At 31.2% G+C, this 15,650-nt stretch overlaps 2 protein-coding genes across 3 annotated transcripts in view; one reads left to right on the forward strand and one right to left on the reverse strand.

Moving 5' to 3' along the window:
- Positions 1-15,650, forward strand: part of LOC108742962 (secretin receptor-like) — a 92,820-nt gene that overhangs the window by 53,910 nt on the left and 23,260 nt on the right. The window contains exons 4-5 of the mRNA XM_018478333.1: positions 11,642-11,809; positions 11,868-11,962. Coding sequence (XP_018333835.1) covers positions 11,642-11,809; positions 11,868-11,962 — 263 coding nt within the window. The remainder of the gene's footprint in view (positions 1-11,641; positions 11,810-11,867; positions 11,963-15,650) is intronic.
- Positions 754-2,292, reverse strand: LOC108742964 (mRNA turnover protein 4 homolog). 2 transcript variants are annotated; one of them, XM_025979181.1, is made up of 5 exons: positions 2,115-2,292; positions 2,034-2,060; positions 1,816-1,974; positions 1,541-1,760; positions 754-1,050 (listed from the first exon to the last, which is right to left on the reverse strand). In XM_025979181.1, exons 3-5 carry the CDS (start codon positions 1,945-1,947, stop codon positions 833-835), a joined length of 570 nt encoding a protein of 189 aa, XP_025834966.1. In that variant the 5' UTR covers positions 1,948-1,974; positions 2,034-2,060; positions 2,115-2,292; the 3' UTR covers positions 754-832. The 2 variants fall into 2 exon arrangements, with proteins under 2 accessions (XP_025834966.1, XP_025834965.1); XM_025979180.1 differs by having other exon boundaries at positions 1,816-2,060; positions 2,115-2,289.

Consider the following 15,650-nt stretch of genomic DNA (forward strand, 5'->3'; position numbering starts at 1 on the left):
TGACTACGAAGTGGAAGCGATGTATCAAATTAGTTGCTGATTATCGCACATCGACTTTTCTCTTTTCGGAAATCTCTTTTTCAAAAGCAACAAATATTTCACCGATACTTGGAAATTAAGATTAATTATACCCACACTAATACTGGATTATAAGTCATTAATTCTTTATTCATAGATGATTTCGATTATTAAAACAATAGGTACACATTTTTATAAATGGCTAGAATTACCCAAACAATAAAAAGATACTAAGATAAAAACTGTGCAGTTTTCAATTTATTTTATATATACAGTTGTTAAAATTAATGTAGCTATGTTTTTATTGTTTGGGTTCTTCTTAGTTTTTATGTAAATAAGTATTATTGTTATAATCAACACTTTCTATTTACAATATAATTAATCTTAATATCAATCTAATCGTGAAGAAAACAAAAAACAAAGCTAAAATAGAAGTGTCGTTTAGGATAATAAAAAAACAATCATTTACCTTTAACTGGCTTCGAATTTTAAAATACATATCTCATAAATCGAAAAAATGAATGAAGTGCTAATGTGGATACCTTTTAAATGTTCTTGTAGTAGGTACATGTATTTACTTAAATGATCTAATCGATGAGCTTTACATTTGTGAACAAGCACACTTCCATATTGAATGAAAATCTTACCATATCTTTTTATTTTACCACTTATTGTTAGTGACATGCTATACTAGGATTTTGGTCTATTGATAAAAAATTAGCAAACAACAGCAAATGTTTGTAATATTCTAATTGTAAAATAAAAAAAATTAAAACATTAACATCTCAATATTTTAGTTAATCTCCTTTACTAATTAATTGTCAATGCATTCTTCTTCTTCCATTCCTTGATCCTCAGTTTCATCTTCTAAATGAAACTTTTCAAAACCTTCTCCCTTGATCCAACATGCTTTCAAAGTAAGTTTAAATTTAGCCAGTTTATAGTCCAAAAGTTGTAAAATTTTTGCTTGTTCAGGAGTAAGAATGGAGCCTTCTTTACAAACTTCATAATCTTTTACTAATGTTACAACCCCTGAAATAATGTGTAAGTTATTAATGTTAAAATAATGTAATCAATGTAGTTTAAAACTGTTTTATTATGTTAAACTGACACACCCCTTAAAACATGGGATCAAATAAAAAATCCGTAAAATAAGTGTTTTCAAGAAACATTCATTCTTTGGGGCAAACTGATAGTGAATAAGTTTTATGCTGGTAATGAAAATTTCAACTGAAACATATTAAATAACTGAAACCTAAGTTGTACAAGTCAAAAATGAAATATATTTTACATTCTCTTCCCATAGTTCATTTTCAATTAAAATCGCAGGAGGGGAAGACAAGAAATTTAATTATTGAAGAATTTCCACTTTTCAGTGCTTGTTTTATTTTCCAAGAAAACTAAGATAAATTAGAAGAAGTGAAGTAAGAAAAACTCAGTGCACACTCATAATATATTCTACCTTACAAATTTAAAACAAAATGAAAAATTATTAATATTAATTGCTACATAGATTACCAACCTTTATCTAATTTTGTAGGCATTCCTAGTTGTCTTAAATATGGTTCTATTGAATGTGGAAATTGTTTTAATGGACCTTCTCTTAGTTTTATAGTTACATCAACTTTAAAGCCTGATCTAGCATAATCTTCTATGCTAAAATCACTAAACCATTCCAAAACTTCTTTCTTCTCACAGTCAGTAAATAGTAAACCACATGGCCCTTTGAGACATTTAGAAATCTGCAACACAAAAAGGAAAATCAAACCATTTCTTATAAAAACCTCAAGCTCTTACCTTGTGCAAATCATCATTAATTTCTTGTTCGGGTGTTCTTCCTAATCCTAAACCTATTACTTTATTTTTTCCAAAGAAAAATCTACTAGGTTTCCATTCTTGCCTGATATCTTGCATTTTATCTGTCCGCATATTTTTATATGTAAAGACATAGACACTCTGAAATTTTTCAACGCACAATTTAACATCTTCAATTACTTTCTCCTTCAAAGCTTTACCTTTCTTACTTGTTTTTGTTAAGGAAACTGAAAAGCTAAAATTAATTATTCCTGAATTATTATACAATGGTATTAACTTACTTTTCTTGTCTCGTTTTGACTTCGGCATTGTTTTAAGAGGGGTTAAAGATGTTACTCGCCTAAGGGTTCACTTAATTAACTGTATTATAAACCACACGTGCTCTGAGTGTTTTGCTACTACTGCATTTATTATAAGGTTATGTACAGCTGTTGGCGTTTAACTTTAGATCTACTCTACATTCGTTGTAACCACATCTGCGTGTACGTTAGGTAGTTCAAATGATTCGTTATAAGCATATCTATGGCTTCAAAGCTCACCATACGCAGTCGCCATCTGTATTGATTACTTGCTCATGTCTTCATAAAAATTTAAATAATTTACAAGAGAACTGGCACAATGATAAAAGTGCATGTTAAGGTTATAAAGATTAATGATTGCGTACCTAAGATATACCTCCAGTAATTTTTAAAATTAAAAAAAAGTAATGGCTTATGTTTAAAAAATACATGTTGCGTCAGTATTTGCCAGAAAATAATATTCATCTCTTGAATATTTTTCTTTTACCTTTAATGTAAAGAAAATTAAAACATCCTGATTCGAAAATTAAAAAAAGTTAAGTACTTACCTAATTAAATAAAATCTATTGGGTTGTTTCTCCTGGCACATACCAACTAGTTAGAAAACATTTAAGCTTCTTAACTAATTTAAAATGAAGGAAGGAAACTTACTATTTGCATTTCTAAAACGAAAAGCAAATAAACGTATCATATACGCAATGAGCATTTTCTGTTAAAAAAAAATTTTTTTTCTATTTAGCGTTTTAGTCAATTTCAACCTCTGTACATCGGGAACTAAGCAAAATTTGACAACATTATAAATAAATTAAAAATAGTACAAAAACTGTCCATTTTGATGTTGTAGTTATTACCTTTTACGAATTAGCAATGCTGAGCACAACTGAAATAGATGGGCTGTAAATACATATGTATCTATACAATTAATATTTGAAAAGTATATATGTTGACATCCCAAATGGACAGTATTTTATTCGCAAAAACTGTCTACGACCTTTTCGAAATGAACTTTAACTCTTATCCCAAATTGCCCCATCCCATGATATGTAAGCAAAATATGTAAAACTACCTGTGCTTTAAAATGTGTGTAAATAGAAAATGTGTAATACTTAAGGTCTACCGGCAGTTGTGATCTATAACAGGTGAAAGTAAAACATGTGGCGAGTCTGGCAATTAGAAATATAGTATTTGGATCTCAAACAATTGTTTTGGTTGTTACTCCATTATCAAAGAATATCTACATGGTTAATGCTTTTTGATACTAATGAATGCGATCCTCTATGATGATGGCATAAAAATTGAAATAAGTAATTCCTTTTTGTGAAATTATCTAAGTGTTTTTTTTATCATAGTTGCATGTTAGATAATAATATATTTAACAACCGCCCAGTGAGTTAATTATTTCAAATATAGAGTATTATTACGTATTTTATGTGTGGTTTTGAAGTATTTATTATATATATATAGCCTAGTTCTTGGACAAAAAATTAAATTGTATGTTTCAAATGGTATTTATATGCAAATGTAGGTATATAGTTAGGTGTGAGTATTAACCACTAGATATTAGTTTTATTCACGCTGGCGACTCGTCTGGACATTACTCGATGGTGATTTTTATTTAAATATTAATCATACTAACATTATAACTTTACAGTTTGCATTGAATTATGGGCGCAGCCTTGAATTTATACAAAAAGAGCTACTTTAAAACTTTAATGTAAAACTCAATAAATTTTGCAATTGAAAAAATTAATGAAGAGGGCGATGAAAATTTTGTAAGAAGTTGCACAATTAAAATCTAAAATTGAAATATCCTGGATAAAAAGTTGATACTTCATTTTTTAATGAATTTATTTCATTTGAAACACCTTGTATGTAGGTTTATTGATGTTATCTTGTATTTATTGATTAGAACCACAAATAGATAGCACAAATAAGACGTGTTTTAACGATTAATTTGTGTGCCGGGAAACTGCAATAATCTGTTAATCTTTCAAAATAACGCGTATACGTTTTAAACAGAAATAAAAATATTTGTTTTTCTTTCCTTGTTTAAATTACAATCTACTATACCAGAAAAATTAAGCCATAAAAGTTCAAAGCTGCATACAGTGTGCTTAAAAGAACCAAGTTCGAAGTTGCGATTAGTATCTGGTAATTTCGATAAATTGCTTGGAGTATGTAAGTTACCTACGTAAAATATGTAACTCACGAAAAATAAAATTTTGGAGCGATAGATCTAACTATCGATCGGGATCGACAACTGGAAGGTTGCTTCCTTTAGGTCACAAGTAAATGTAAATAAACACATAATAAAGAATAAATAGACGATGATTCAACTATGCTGCTATTAGGGTTGCTTTGGTTTTGTTACGTAGCTAGTTTAGTTAAAGGATATTCATAAAAAGAGACATTTTCCTGCCAATATGGTGTACTCTAACATCAATACCGAATGGCAGCCCTTGAAATTTTAACCCCGAATTGTATTGCTTTACAGTTTACACCAAGGTGGATAAAAACAATGATTAAAAAAAATAAACAGCTGATTTCTTTGAATTAAATCAAAACAAACGACTTCTTGCGAAAACTTTCACTGGTCTTTTAAACACGTTTGGTGGACGTCACAATTCATAAAATTATGAATTGTTCAATTGCAACAAAATAGTTAATCTGCCGTGTGGTTTCCTTAGCTTCAGTTGAGCAACTGTTTTTCTCTTTTGAATTTTTAGAGAGCTTTACAAAATTGGTATTCTTGTTAAAACATAATGCTAATAAACAAATTTTACACAGATGGTTTCTGTTAGTTTAATTATTTCATTGATAAATAAAAAATACATTGCAAATATTCTTATGATTGCTTATTGATTAATAGCTGATGGTCTAAATCACCGATATTTCGCATTTCTCACCACTATCATAAGGCATTGAACACACCATATTACACGATATAATTGTTAACTTTACTACTTTTATGATAACAATATTCAAAAATGCTTTATCAGTACAAAAATATTTCAGATTAATAGTAATTATAACATGTCTGTAGGCAACCCAACATATACAGTAGAGTACTTCAAACAAAATTTTTAATTTTTTTTTCTAACTCTTACCCCCTCAAATGTTTCTATTTGATGTAAAAAAAATCCTCGCCAAACATGAGCCCTATAGCTCAAATCTAGGGGGTCGCTATTTTTATTTTAGTTTCCCATTTAATTAACATATTAGGTATTATATTGTATTGTATTGTACTGAGAACCATTTTTGAAATTTGTGAAAATACAATACTGACTAATAGTTTGATTAAAAATTTTGAGGATTATGCAAAAAAAATAATTGCAAGCTATTTTTTCAAATTTCAAAATTTACTCATTTTTAAATGGCTGTAACTAGTCTTTTTGTAAAGATAACCATACTTTGTCTTAGTGTTTTGTAAAGCTCAAAGACTCAACTTTGAGAATATGAAACGGTTTTTTGGAACAAAAATGCGTAAATTGTGTNAAAAAAAAATCCTCGCCAAACATGAGCCCTTTAGGTCAAATATAAGAGGTCGCTATTTTTATTTTAGTTTCCCATTTAATTAACATAGGAAAAATTCTTTTTTGTTTTAAATTGAATTTACACATAATTTACGCAGTTTTTTCCAAAAAACCGTTCATATTCTCAAAGTTGAGTCTTTGAGCTTTACAAAACTCTAAGACAAAGTATGATTATCTTTACAAAAAGACTAGTTACAGCCATTTAAAAATTACTAAATTTTGAAATTTGCAAAAATAGCTTGCAATTATTTTTTTTTTGCATAATCCTCAAAATTTTTACTCAAACTATTAGTAAGTATTGTATTTTTATGTAAATTATGTGTAAATTCAACTTAAAACAAAAAAGAATTTTTCCTATGTTAATTAAATGGGAAACTAAAATAAAAATAGCGACCCCTTAGATTTGAGCTAGCATGTTTGGCGAGGATTTTTTTTACATCAAATAGAAACATTTGAGGGGGTAAGAGTTAGAAAAAAAAAGCACCCTAATACACAGTGATAGAGAAGATCAGATTTTCTAGACGTCATATTCTACATCATTCTAGAATTCTTATAAACAGTTGTCGGCCAGGTCGGAAGAGTTACTTAGTACGAGATCGAGTTACAAGGCGATACAAAGCGAACCAAAAAAGCGAAGAAGAGACAAAATATGTTGAAATAGTGGTGAATTAATAATAGTAGTGTTAATTAGAAAGCAAATAGTTAAAGAAATTGAATAATAGTGAGAAAGGTGTTTGATAACGTGAAATTTGGCGTCAGAAGTGAGATAGAAGAAGACTGAAGCGGATTGGAGAAGGAGGATTTTTGAAGAATTTTATCGAATATTCTCAAACGTTACATCGGTCAATTTTCTGGAACTTTCTACCGATCGAGAATATCACCAAGAACCTGAAAGCTTTCGACGAAAGAAGAAGGAATCTGACGTCATTGAATTTCATGGAACTTTCTGGAAGTTTCCATTCATTTTTCTCAGGACTGCAACAACTACAGTGGTCGTCCGAAGTGCTGGAATCATCATCACGATTTAAATCATGCCAACAAATACCTGTATGGAAAGAAGTTCTTCTTAAGGCCGGATCACGCCCCGCTGAAGTAGCTGCTTCAATTCAAGAACCCCGAAGGGCAAAGTGCATGATGGTTACAATGACTTCAGCAATACGAGTTCGACATTAAGCATCGTCCAGGCAAATAACACGGCATGATACATTATTCCAGAAACCTTGAGTTGAAAACTGGGGTACACTGTTCATCTGCGGAGAAGAAGAAAATGTTGGATGATGAATGATGGATCTGTTGTAATTTAACCACCGTTCAGCATGAAAGATCCAGGGAAGATAGAGGAAAAATCGAAGACCAGAGGAAATACAAATATATTGAGTCAATATTGAGTTAGAAAGAACGTAGAATCTGAAGACCATCGTGGGCAGATGTGAGTCACCTAAACCAACCAGTGGACTTCCTTTAGCTTTAATCACGGTCTTTTGAAGAGAATGTGAGAGCTTTTAGATGGAACCAGAAACGCAGAAACAACCAAGTGGTACCTCCGAACAAACGAATTTCGTAAGTGGTAGAAGCAATTCATGGTGAAGGACATTTAGGCTTTAAGAAGATTCTAGGGAAGGTATGTGAATGATTTCATTGACTACGAAGTGGAAGCGATGTGGAAGACTGGGACAGGAAATGTGTCGCCAGTTAGGGACTAAATAGAAGAAGTTGTGGACGAATGCAGTAGTACAGCATGGAAGTGCCATTTGAGAGAATTGCAGTCAACGTAGCAGCACCATTCACAGTGGCAAACTTCGGTAACCGATACATGTTGGTGGTCATGGATTATTTTAGCAAATGTCTAAATCGAATCAGGAAGCACAAATCGTTGCTGATAAGTTTTTCAATGACTGGATTATGCGATATAGAATTGCATTCGGGCAACCGGAAGAACACCAGTCAGCATTTTATTTGGGAAAGAACTCAGGTTGCTAGCGGACATGATGTTTGGTCGTTCTGGAGACTCTCCAGTACCTACAGATGAATTTCGCAGGCAAACTACAAAAACGACCAGAAGTCATCCACAATGCTGCACAATATGATTCATGCTATTCTGAATTTTGCAATGTACCTCCGACCCGCATACTTTGTATAATTTTTTTTTGTTTTAAATAAATTCAATTATAATCTAAACACGGTCAAAGTGATTTAACAGTAGTGACAGAAGGCCAGATTTTCTAGACGTCGTATTTTGAATCATTCTAGAAAATAGGCCAGGCCTTATAAATAATTTCCGGCGAGGTCGGAACAGTTAGTTATTGCGAGATAAAGTTACGAGGCGTTACAAAGCGAAGTAGAAAAACCGAAGAAGGGACTAAGTATGTTGAAATAGTGGTGAATTAATAATAATAGTGCAAATAGTTAAATAAATTTAATAATAGTGAGAAAGGTGTATGATTACGTGAGAATATTATAAGTTGACTAACAAAATTGATTATTCTTTTGATAAATTTTAACCCAACTTTTTATTTAATGATTTAAACAGTAAAACTGGTAAACTTATCACAAAGTAGGCATCATTTTTGTCCAACACTGTAAAATCGTCATTTGATTTATTTTGGCTTAAGTAAATTATTCTTTTTGTTAAAACAAAAGGTGCTTTTAAATGTTTATTTAAATAAGTTTTAAAATATCAATACCCCCATAAAATTTTTAAGATTATGACATAAGTAGTTATAGGTAAATAGTTTTTAATTTAACAATATGTAATTAAGTCGTTGTCATTTAATTCACTATGAATTCCTGATCTAATAATTTATTAATTACTAATAACTTTACCGTGTATCCTACATAAAACATTTTTGTCTTTAGTTTCCTTTGTAAGTACTTTCTTTATCTGGACGTAATGTTTCTTACATATGCATTTAATTACTTGGAATTATGGCCCTTTTGATGTATATGACCATACTGAAAATGGGACACTAAGTAAAGTATTGACCGTTTTGTCTAATTAATAAAAGCATTATTTTTTAAGAGCTTCACGCAAGGGGTTTATTAGAAGTCACGAAAGGGATCCATAATACTTAAAGTGGAAGTTCATTAGAGGTCACAGTGGTCTTTTCGAATCGTTTTTCGTGTACATTTTTCCTTAGATACCGTCGCAACAGAAAGTAAGGTTATTAGTTACATTTTTCTTTGGAGTCAACAAGAAATGTACATGGTACGAGTCGCATAAAAAGTAAATACTGACTAACCGAACATTTTCTGTATGGAATAGAAAGGTACTTAAGTTCATACTTTTCATACGAAAACCTTGTTGAAACCTAAAACGTGTTTGTTCAGTTAGAGACTGAACACCTTGGAAGTTAAAACACGTTTTGGGGGGTTTAAACGTTGTGGTACAAATGTTTGGATTCTAATGTTTTATTTGGTTCAATTTCACATAACCCCATTTGATTTTGTTGTACCTTATAAAGGTACTAATGTTTGTCCTATTTATGCTTTTTCATTGCATTTGGATATTCTTAGTTAAATAAATGGAATTAAAATTTACTCTTAAAGACAATTTAAAAAAGGCATTAGCAAAGTATACACGTATATGTTATTTTAAAATTGGAAAAGTGTCGTCAAATTATTAATATATAAAAAATTCTCCAATGAGGAAGGAATGAAACGAAACAGGCGTTAGAAAAATCAATGGATGCCTTCATTTTAGTTATGGGGCTTGTGGAAATCAGACAAAATCACAGTTCGAAATGGAGATTAGGTACGTGATAATTCTGGAACTAATGTGATTAACGCGGTGTTGGAAATCCCTAGAAAGAATGTTTATTATCACGCATAGGCTTTGCGTGCGTCGTTAAAGTCAACTATGTGCTGATCGATTAATATTACAAATTGGAGACGTGCGTATATTTATGTAAAACAATAAAGGTTGTATTAAGTAAATTAAATTCCGTTGGTTTCAATTTACACGTTAATCACTATCGGCAAGATAGTCTGATGCAATCTTCAGTCAAAAAATTTTGAGAATAAAATTTGAATTGCTACCAAATCTAGACTGTATAGTTACTCTATCTAATTAAAAATCATTTTAGAATGGTTCTCACCTCAGATTAATGAAACTACACTATCGTCGAACAACACAATGTGTTTCTTTAAAAAATGATTACTTTAACTCGCGAATGTCAGAACTTCTAATACGTTTTTTTGGCTTATTTATATAAGAAGTCAATTCCGTAGTAGTAGCATATTATTTTTATTTGAATGAATCGGTTCAAATGATATGATAACCGTCAATAATGAGCTTCACAATATTCCACCTTCCTCTTTTTTACAAAAGCCTGTACTGTCCGATTCTTCACCCTTAGTCCTGTGCATCTGAATGTAGTTGTGGTCAGTAAGGGTTTTCAGAGATAGGACTTCTCATGTTATCAGCCATTTCTAGAAAGGAGACACTTGTTCCGGAAGGTAGAGGAACGGCCATTGTTTATATGTTTATTAACATTCCCAAAATATTGACTTGCTATTACAGTCACCTTTATCACAACTGAACCATATGATCGTCAAAGGATGAGTTCTAACATCGTCAAAAACATCTTGTACATTTGGAAGGGCCTATTAGGGGTGAAGTATAGTGCAACTAAGGTTACCACTTTCAGCCTTATCCACGCAAAAGCATCATCTGTTCCACTCCCTTGTTGTATAAACCTTGTATTAATTGCCCCATCTATCCCTCGTTTTTATCCTGTATCCAGTCATCTTTTAGAGCAATTAACTTATTTGGTTCTGCGATCACGGCCATATCCACCCTCCTTCCAAATTTCGTCTGCCAGAGGAAGACTTGCGCAGTCTCACATTTGCTCTTCTCATTTATTTTCTGTACGACTATGTATACAGTTAGTATATTTATTGCTTTATTTATACAACAATTGAATTATTTTGGTTGGTCAATGAAGATGTACCGTTAATAGGTAAAATTAAAAACACTCCACTGAGGGCAAAATACTGTATATATAGAATCATAAATATTTTGAATAATTGGAAATTAAAAAACCACAAGGTTAGCTCAATGACATTCATAAAATATCAGTTAGGACAAAATTAAAAATTTTCTATGAGAAATGTATTAAAAACAGTTGCTAAACTACAAATATTGTAAATTGAAGAGTAAAAGTAGAATAGTTCAACATTTTGATTTGTTCTAGTTTTTAGTTGTCAGTTGTATTTTTTTTTTCAAATAAATTACTTTACGTTGGTTAACGTGGGTGTAAATTAGGCCTCAGCTAACAAGCAGACTTACTTGTTTCTCAAGAAAAATGAATTCTACTTTTAGTATCCTATAGAACTTACGAGTTACTACTTATGGACAACTAAGAATAGCTTCATATGTTCAACAAAAAAAATAAATTTTTGGTTCTATAGGTCAGCAGTGGAATCACAAGTTAATCTAATTCAATCAAACTTCTATGAAGAACAGATAACCACTAGCACACTAGATTTAAGGATATAATAAAAAACCTAAAAATTATTTCACTACGATAATAATGTATACATTAGGTTTATTGTCGTTTCTGCCTTTCTGAATATTGAAAAAAAAAAATGTCAATTCAGTACGACACTTATTACTTTACAATTCTTTTGAATAAATGAGTCTTCAGGTTTCCTTTTCTTTATTCCCTGAGTAATTGATTTTGAGTTTGAATGTTAACTGTTGTTACTGCAGTTATTTTTGCTAAATAGATTTTATTTGTTTTTCAGTTTTATAGCACGAATTTTTATATATATTCGAAACAATCTTAATTGATGAACTCGTGCTAGGTCGGAGAGAACCACCAGTCATCATACTTTTAATCAGACCTTAATAATCTAATAAGTGCATTTGCTGCATTAGATGTTAACTCAAAAAGAAGCATTTTCAGTTTTATTTCACAGTGAACATTGTTTTTGCGTATTATATTATTATTTATTTACCTAATATTTCAATTTCAGAAAGAAAATGCTTCTAGATTCTGCACTAGTAGTGGACAGTGGTATATATCAGAACATAATCATGCTTACTGGACCAACTATACCCAGTGCTACGGAAGCAACAAAGCACTTGTGAGGATGAATATATCAATGGACGATGAGCCAGATTTAACGGGTTCGCTTATAGCGGTAAGTAAGTTATGAGTTTTCACTTTATTCCAAATATCTTGTTTCTTTTTATTTTTAGAAGTACATATGGTCTATTAAAACATTATCAAGAGTTGGTTATAGCATATCTCTTATCACACTTATTGTAGCATTTATCGTAATGTTTTCAATTAAGTAAGTACTTGTTTACAGAAAATACTTTTTATCGTCCGTTTTTTTTACACAAACTCTCCGTATACTGATTAAAATACAAGAGATATTTAAATTATCCTTATCAACTTCACAAAACTTTACTAGCTTATATTTGAGCTTCGTTGGTCCTTAAGTACTGCTATCGTAGGGAATTTCAGTTACTAACCATTCCTCATACAATTTAACATTCTCATAAAATACTCCAACATACAAGCTGAGTTGTGCAGTGTAGACTACATACTAACTCCTGCATTTATTTTAATGTTGTTATATAAATAGATTTGATTTTGCTATTTAAGAGTGCTCTAAAAAACTCACCATACCTAAGTCCAAAAATACAAAATGCGTCGATAACAATTTGTGGTGTCATAACCCAAATACTTTTCTGTATTGGCTGATGAAACAACAAATATTGCTAAGATTGAACAAATGTCTCTATGCATTCACTGTACGGTGAATTTCAACTCGCTGAGTTGAAAATCATGACGGATTTTATTAAGGTATAAAGAGATACTTCTGCCCATTGTTCATGCTTTGGAGGAATTATCAGTAGTACCAAATACGGATATTTTCTGAAATGCCAAACAATTTATTATCGGTATCTGCGTTGTCGAAATTTCTTTGGAGGATTCCCTTACCTTACTTTTGGTTGATAACATTTTTATGTATCGCTCTCAATGACACGTGGTCAAATATGAGCAACTATTTTCTTAAAATTTTAAAAGAAGCGGCTTACTTTTTTCAAAAAAGGTGCAAGAAAATTAGGTGCTAATTCTGCAGAAGAGTATTTTTGAATAGCCATTGCCTTTCCGTTTTGCCGATATTATGGACCAGATCAAGTCAGTATTACAGAATGACGATATTCAAGGTTCAGAAATGACCCCGAAACACACCCTGTAGGTGTTCTTTCACAGAAACCGACTTACCATCAATAACGAAATATTATTCTGGAATCCTTAACGAAGCAAGCCTTGAATCGGAGATAAAGCTTTGCAAATTCAAGTGGAAATTTTATCAGAACCCTCTACTATATCTCCCTCTCTTTCTACTACTACGTCCCTAAATCCTTCCAAAATGTAACAAGCAAGTATATCCAACTGTTTCTGCTTTATTAAAAGTATTAGCTATATTGCCAGTATCCACGGCTACAGCAAACCGTTCCTTTTCAAAACTTCAGGAATTGAAATCATATCTACGCAATTCTATGAGTAAGGATGGATGACTATATATATTAGCTTTAATAAATGTTCATCGAGAAATAAATATTGTGAACGAGAAAGCTCGATTTCGTTTTGTAACAGCTTCTTTTTATTTATGTGTTTGACGTATTATTTCTGTATCTATCTACATTTTAAAGTTCATATACTCCTATATACTGTGTTTTTTATATAAAAACAAAGGCTTTCACGGCCGGAATCCATAGTATTACAAAGATTCGGGCTATAGGGCCGTGGTCTAAGTGAACTATTCTGTCCAGACGTTTCATCGGCTATTGTGGTTGACATCCTCAGTGTGTTGACAACGTGAACGTAGATTATATCTCGACAGGGACTGTGTCATTTATTGATTCTGTCTGTTTTCATTTAGTATACTATTGTTCTTAATGCTTTTTTTAAATAATTAGTATAATTGTAAGTAGATAAGCGTTAAAGATTAAATTAAATTGTAATTCGACACCCCCTCTCCGAAATAATATCCTGTTTACAGCTCTGTTATGAACGTTTTGTTTAAAAAGTCGCAATTCTACCCAACCTCAGTTTAACACATATGGCTGCTTTAACATGTAAATTTGTAATGAACAATCACGAACAGTTGCACGCAATATTAAGACATCTCTTACGTTTACGTGTATTCACCTGATAGGTGTGCTACGATTAACAAAACAGGTGAACTACTTTTAGAAGTATCTTTAGGCTTATTTTTATTTGGGTAAATCTGTAAATCTAATAGAATGATACACTGACTTCCATTTATGTTATCGAGTTCTTTTTTGTAGTACACGATATTTCTTCCAGCAAATGGTTATTTCTGAGATAAAATAGATATCACTAAGTGTTTGCGTGTTTACTTGACACAATCAATATTTACACCACGAAGTCTTGTGATAGAAACGTTAGTTAAAATTAGTTGACGAGTGGAAAGAAAGAAGTTAAAATTTTTGAAGAAATCTGGTGATTAATAAAATTTAGGACTCAGAACTATGGCATATACGTGGATTAAAATAATGTAGAAAAATTACACTAAATATTCAAACGCTAACCGCTTAATACCTACCCTGAAACCAATCTGTACATAAAATTAAATTAGAAAAAAGTGCATTGTTTAGAAACACCTTAAAAAATTATATGGTATATTCAACGGAGACCTATCAACTAATTCTTTTAAAAAGATCTTAGTTACTAAAATTATTTGAATTTATGTAATCCATGGGATAAACTTGAGTACTGTGGAACAGTAACAAAATAAATACTCAAGATCCAAAATTTCTCACAACGTTTAGAACACCAAGGTATCATCCCCACTTAGAGTTAGTCGTGTTTATTTACTTACAATTAGGTAGTTTTTTATTTTGAATATTTTATTTATAAGTATCTAGTGTGCTTAGCTTTACACAAATCAGGAGGGTTCAACATGCCGGTCTCTATAGTGGTCCGCATTCATCACGCATTCCTCTTATTTGTTAATTAGAAGTCTGAATTGTATAAAGAACCCTTTATAAATATTCGTAACACATGAAACGATAATATAGGGGTAAATTTTTGCTTTAGAATAAAATATAAAGCAACTTTACAACCATATAAAACACGTGCTACTAAAAGTTTATTTTATAGGAAACAATGAAACATTAAGAATTAAAATCAAACCAAGCGAAGACACATAGTAAAATGCAGGAACCAAAGAATATTTAAAACCGCGTCCTATTCAAACGCACAACAATTGTTCTTCTAAGTATTTTAATACCGTAGGAGAAACTATAATAGGAAGCTAATGGGTTCATCATACCCTATACGCCGGACGCAGGGTTAAGAATGCTATTACAATATACAATCTAAATAAGTTTCACTTGTTACACGTGTACACTAATGCTTGCACGCCCCCTTTCTTTAAAATGATTTTTGACAAAATACAGTACACTAATCAAATAAAATTTTCTGTTCAAATTATAATACCTGCTAAGATAATCCTTGAGTAGTAGTTGTTGTTATGTTTGTTATTTTTACATCAATCAAACACATTTTGTATTTTTTTTTATTTTATTCCATCACGTATACACAACGAACCATCACAACCATAATCATCTTATCTTGTTACTTTTACGCTCACTCCCCCCTCCTCATCCTAACACTCATATGTACTCACAGATACCTATATTTTTAATAGTATAAATCATAGATTATACATGCAAACATGAACAGTAGCATAACACCTTAGACCCCACTTTCTTAAACAAAAGCTATTTATATAATAGTTTAATAACCAAACATCATATATGCTAAACATAATAGTCATTCAGACGCAAAGGACAGCTAACCATTCTTCCCGATCAGGTGATCACATTTTGCGCCTTCGTATATTAGTCTCACTTGTACCAAATACAATTTCATTAGAATCGCTTTTCGAAGTTTGACGTTTCTGTGTATTTATACTAGTTTGACCGTTATTTAAACAA

This window comes from Agrilus planipennis, unplaced genomic scaffold (genome assembly GCF_000699045.2).
Source record: "Agrilus planipennis isolate EAB-ADULT unplaced genomic scaffold, Apla_2.0 scaffold377, whole genome shotgun sequence".
Classification (NCBI taxonomy): Eukaryota; Metazoa; Arthropoda; class Insecta; order Coleoptera; family Buprestidae; genus Agrilus; species Agrilus planipennis.

Coding starts and splice junctions, on each gene's coding strand:
- LOC108742964 (XM_025979180.1), bottom strand. CDS start 2,142: ATGCCGAAGTCAAAACGAGACAAGAAAA. Junction 1,761..1,815: donor TTAATGATGATTTGCACAAG/GTAAGAGCTTGA, acceptor TTTGTGTTGCAG/ATTTCTAAATGTCTCAAAGG. Junction 1,051..1,540: donor GCCTACAAAATTAGATAAAG/GTTGGTAATCTA, acceptor ACATTATTTCAG/GGGTTGTAACATTAGTAAAA.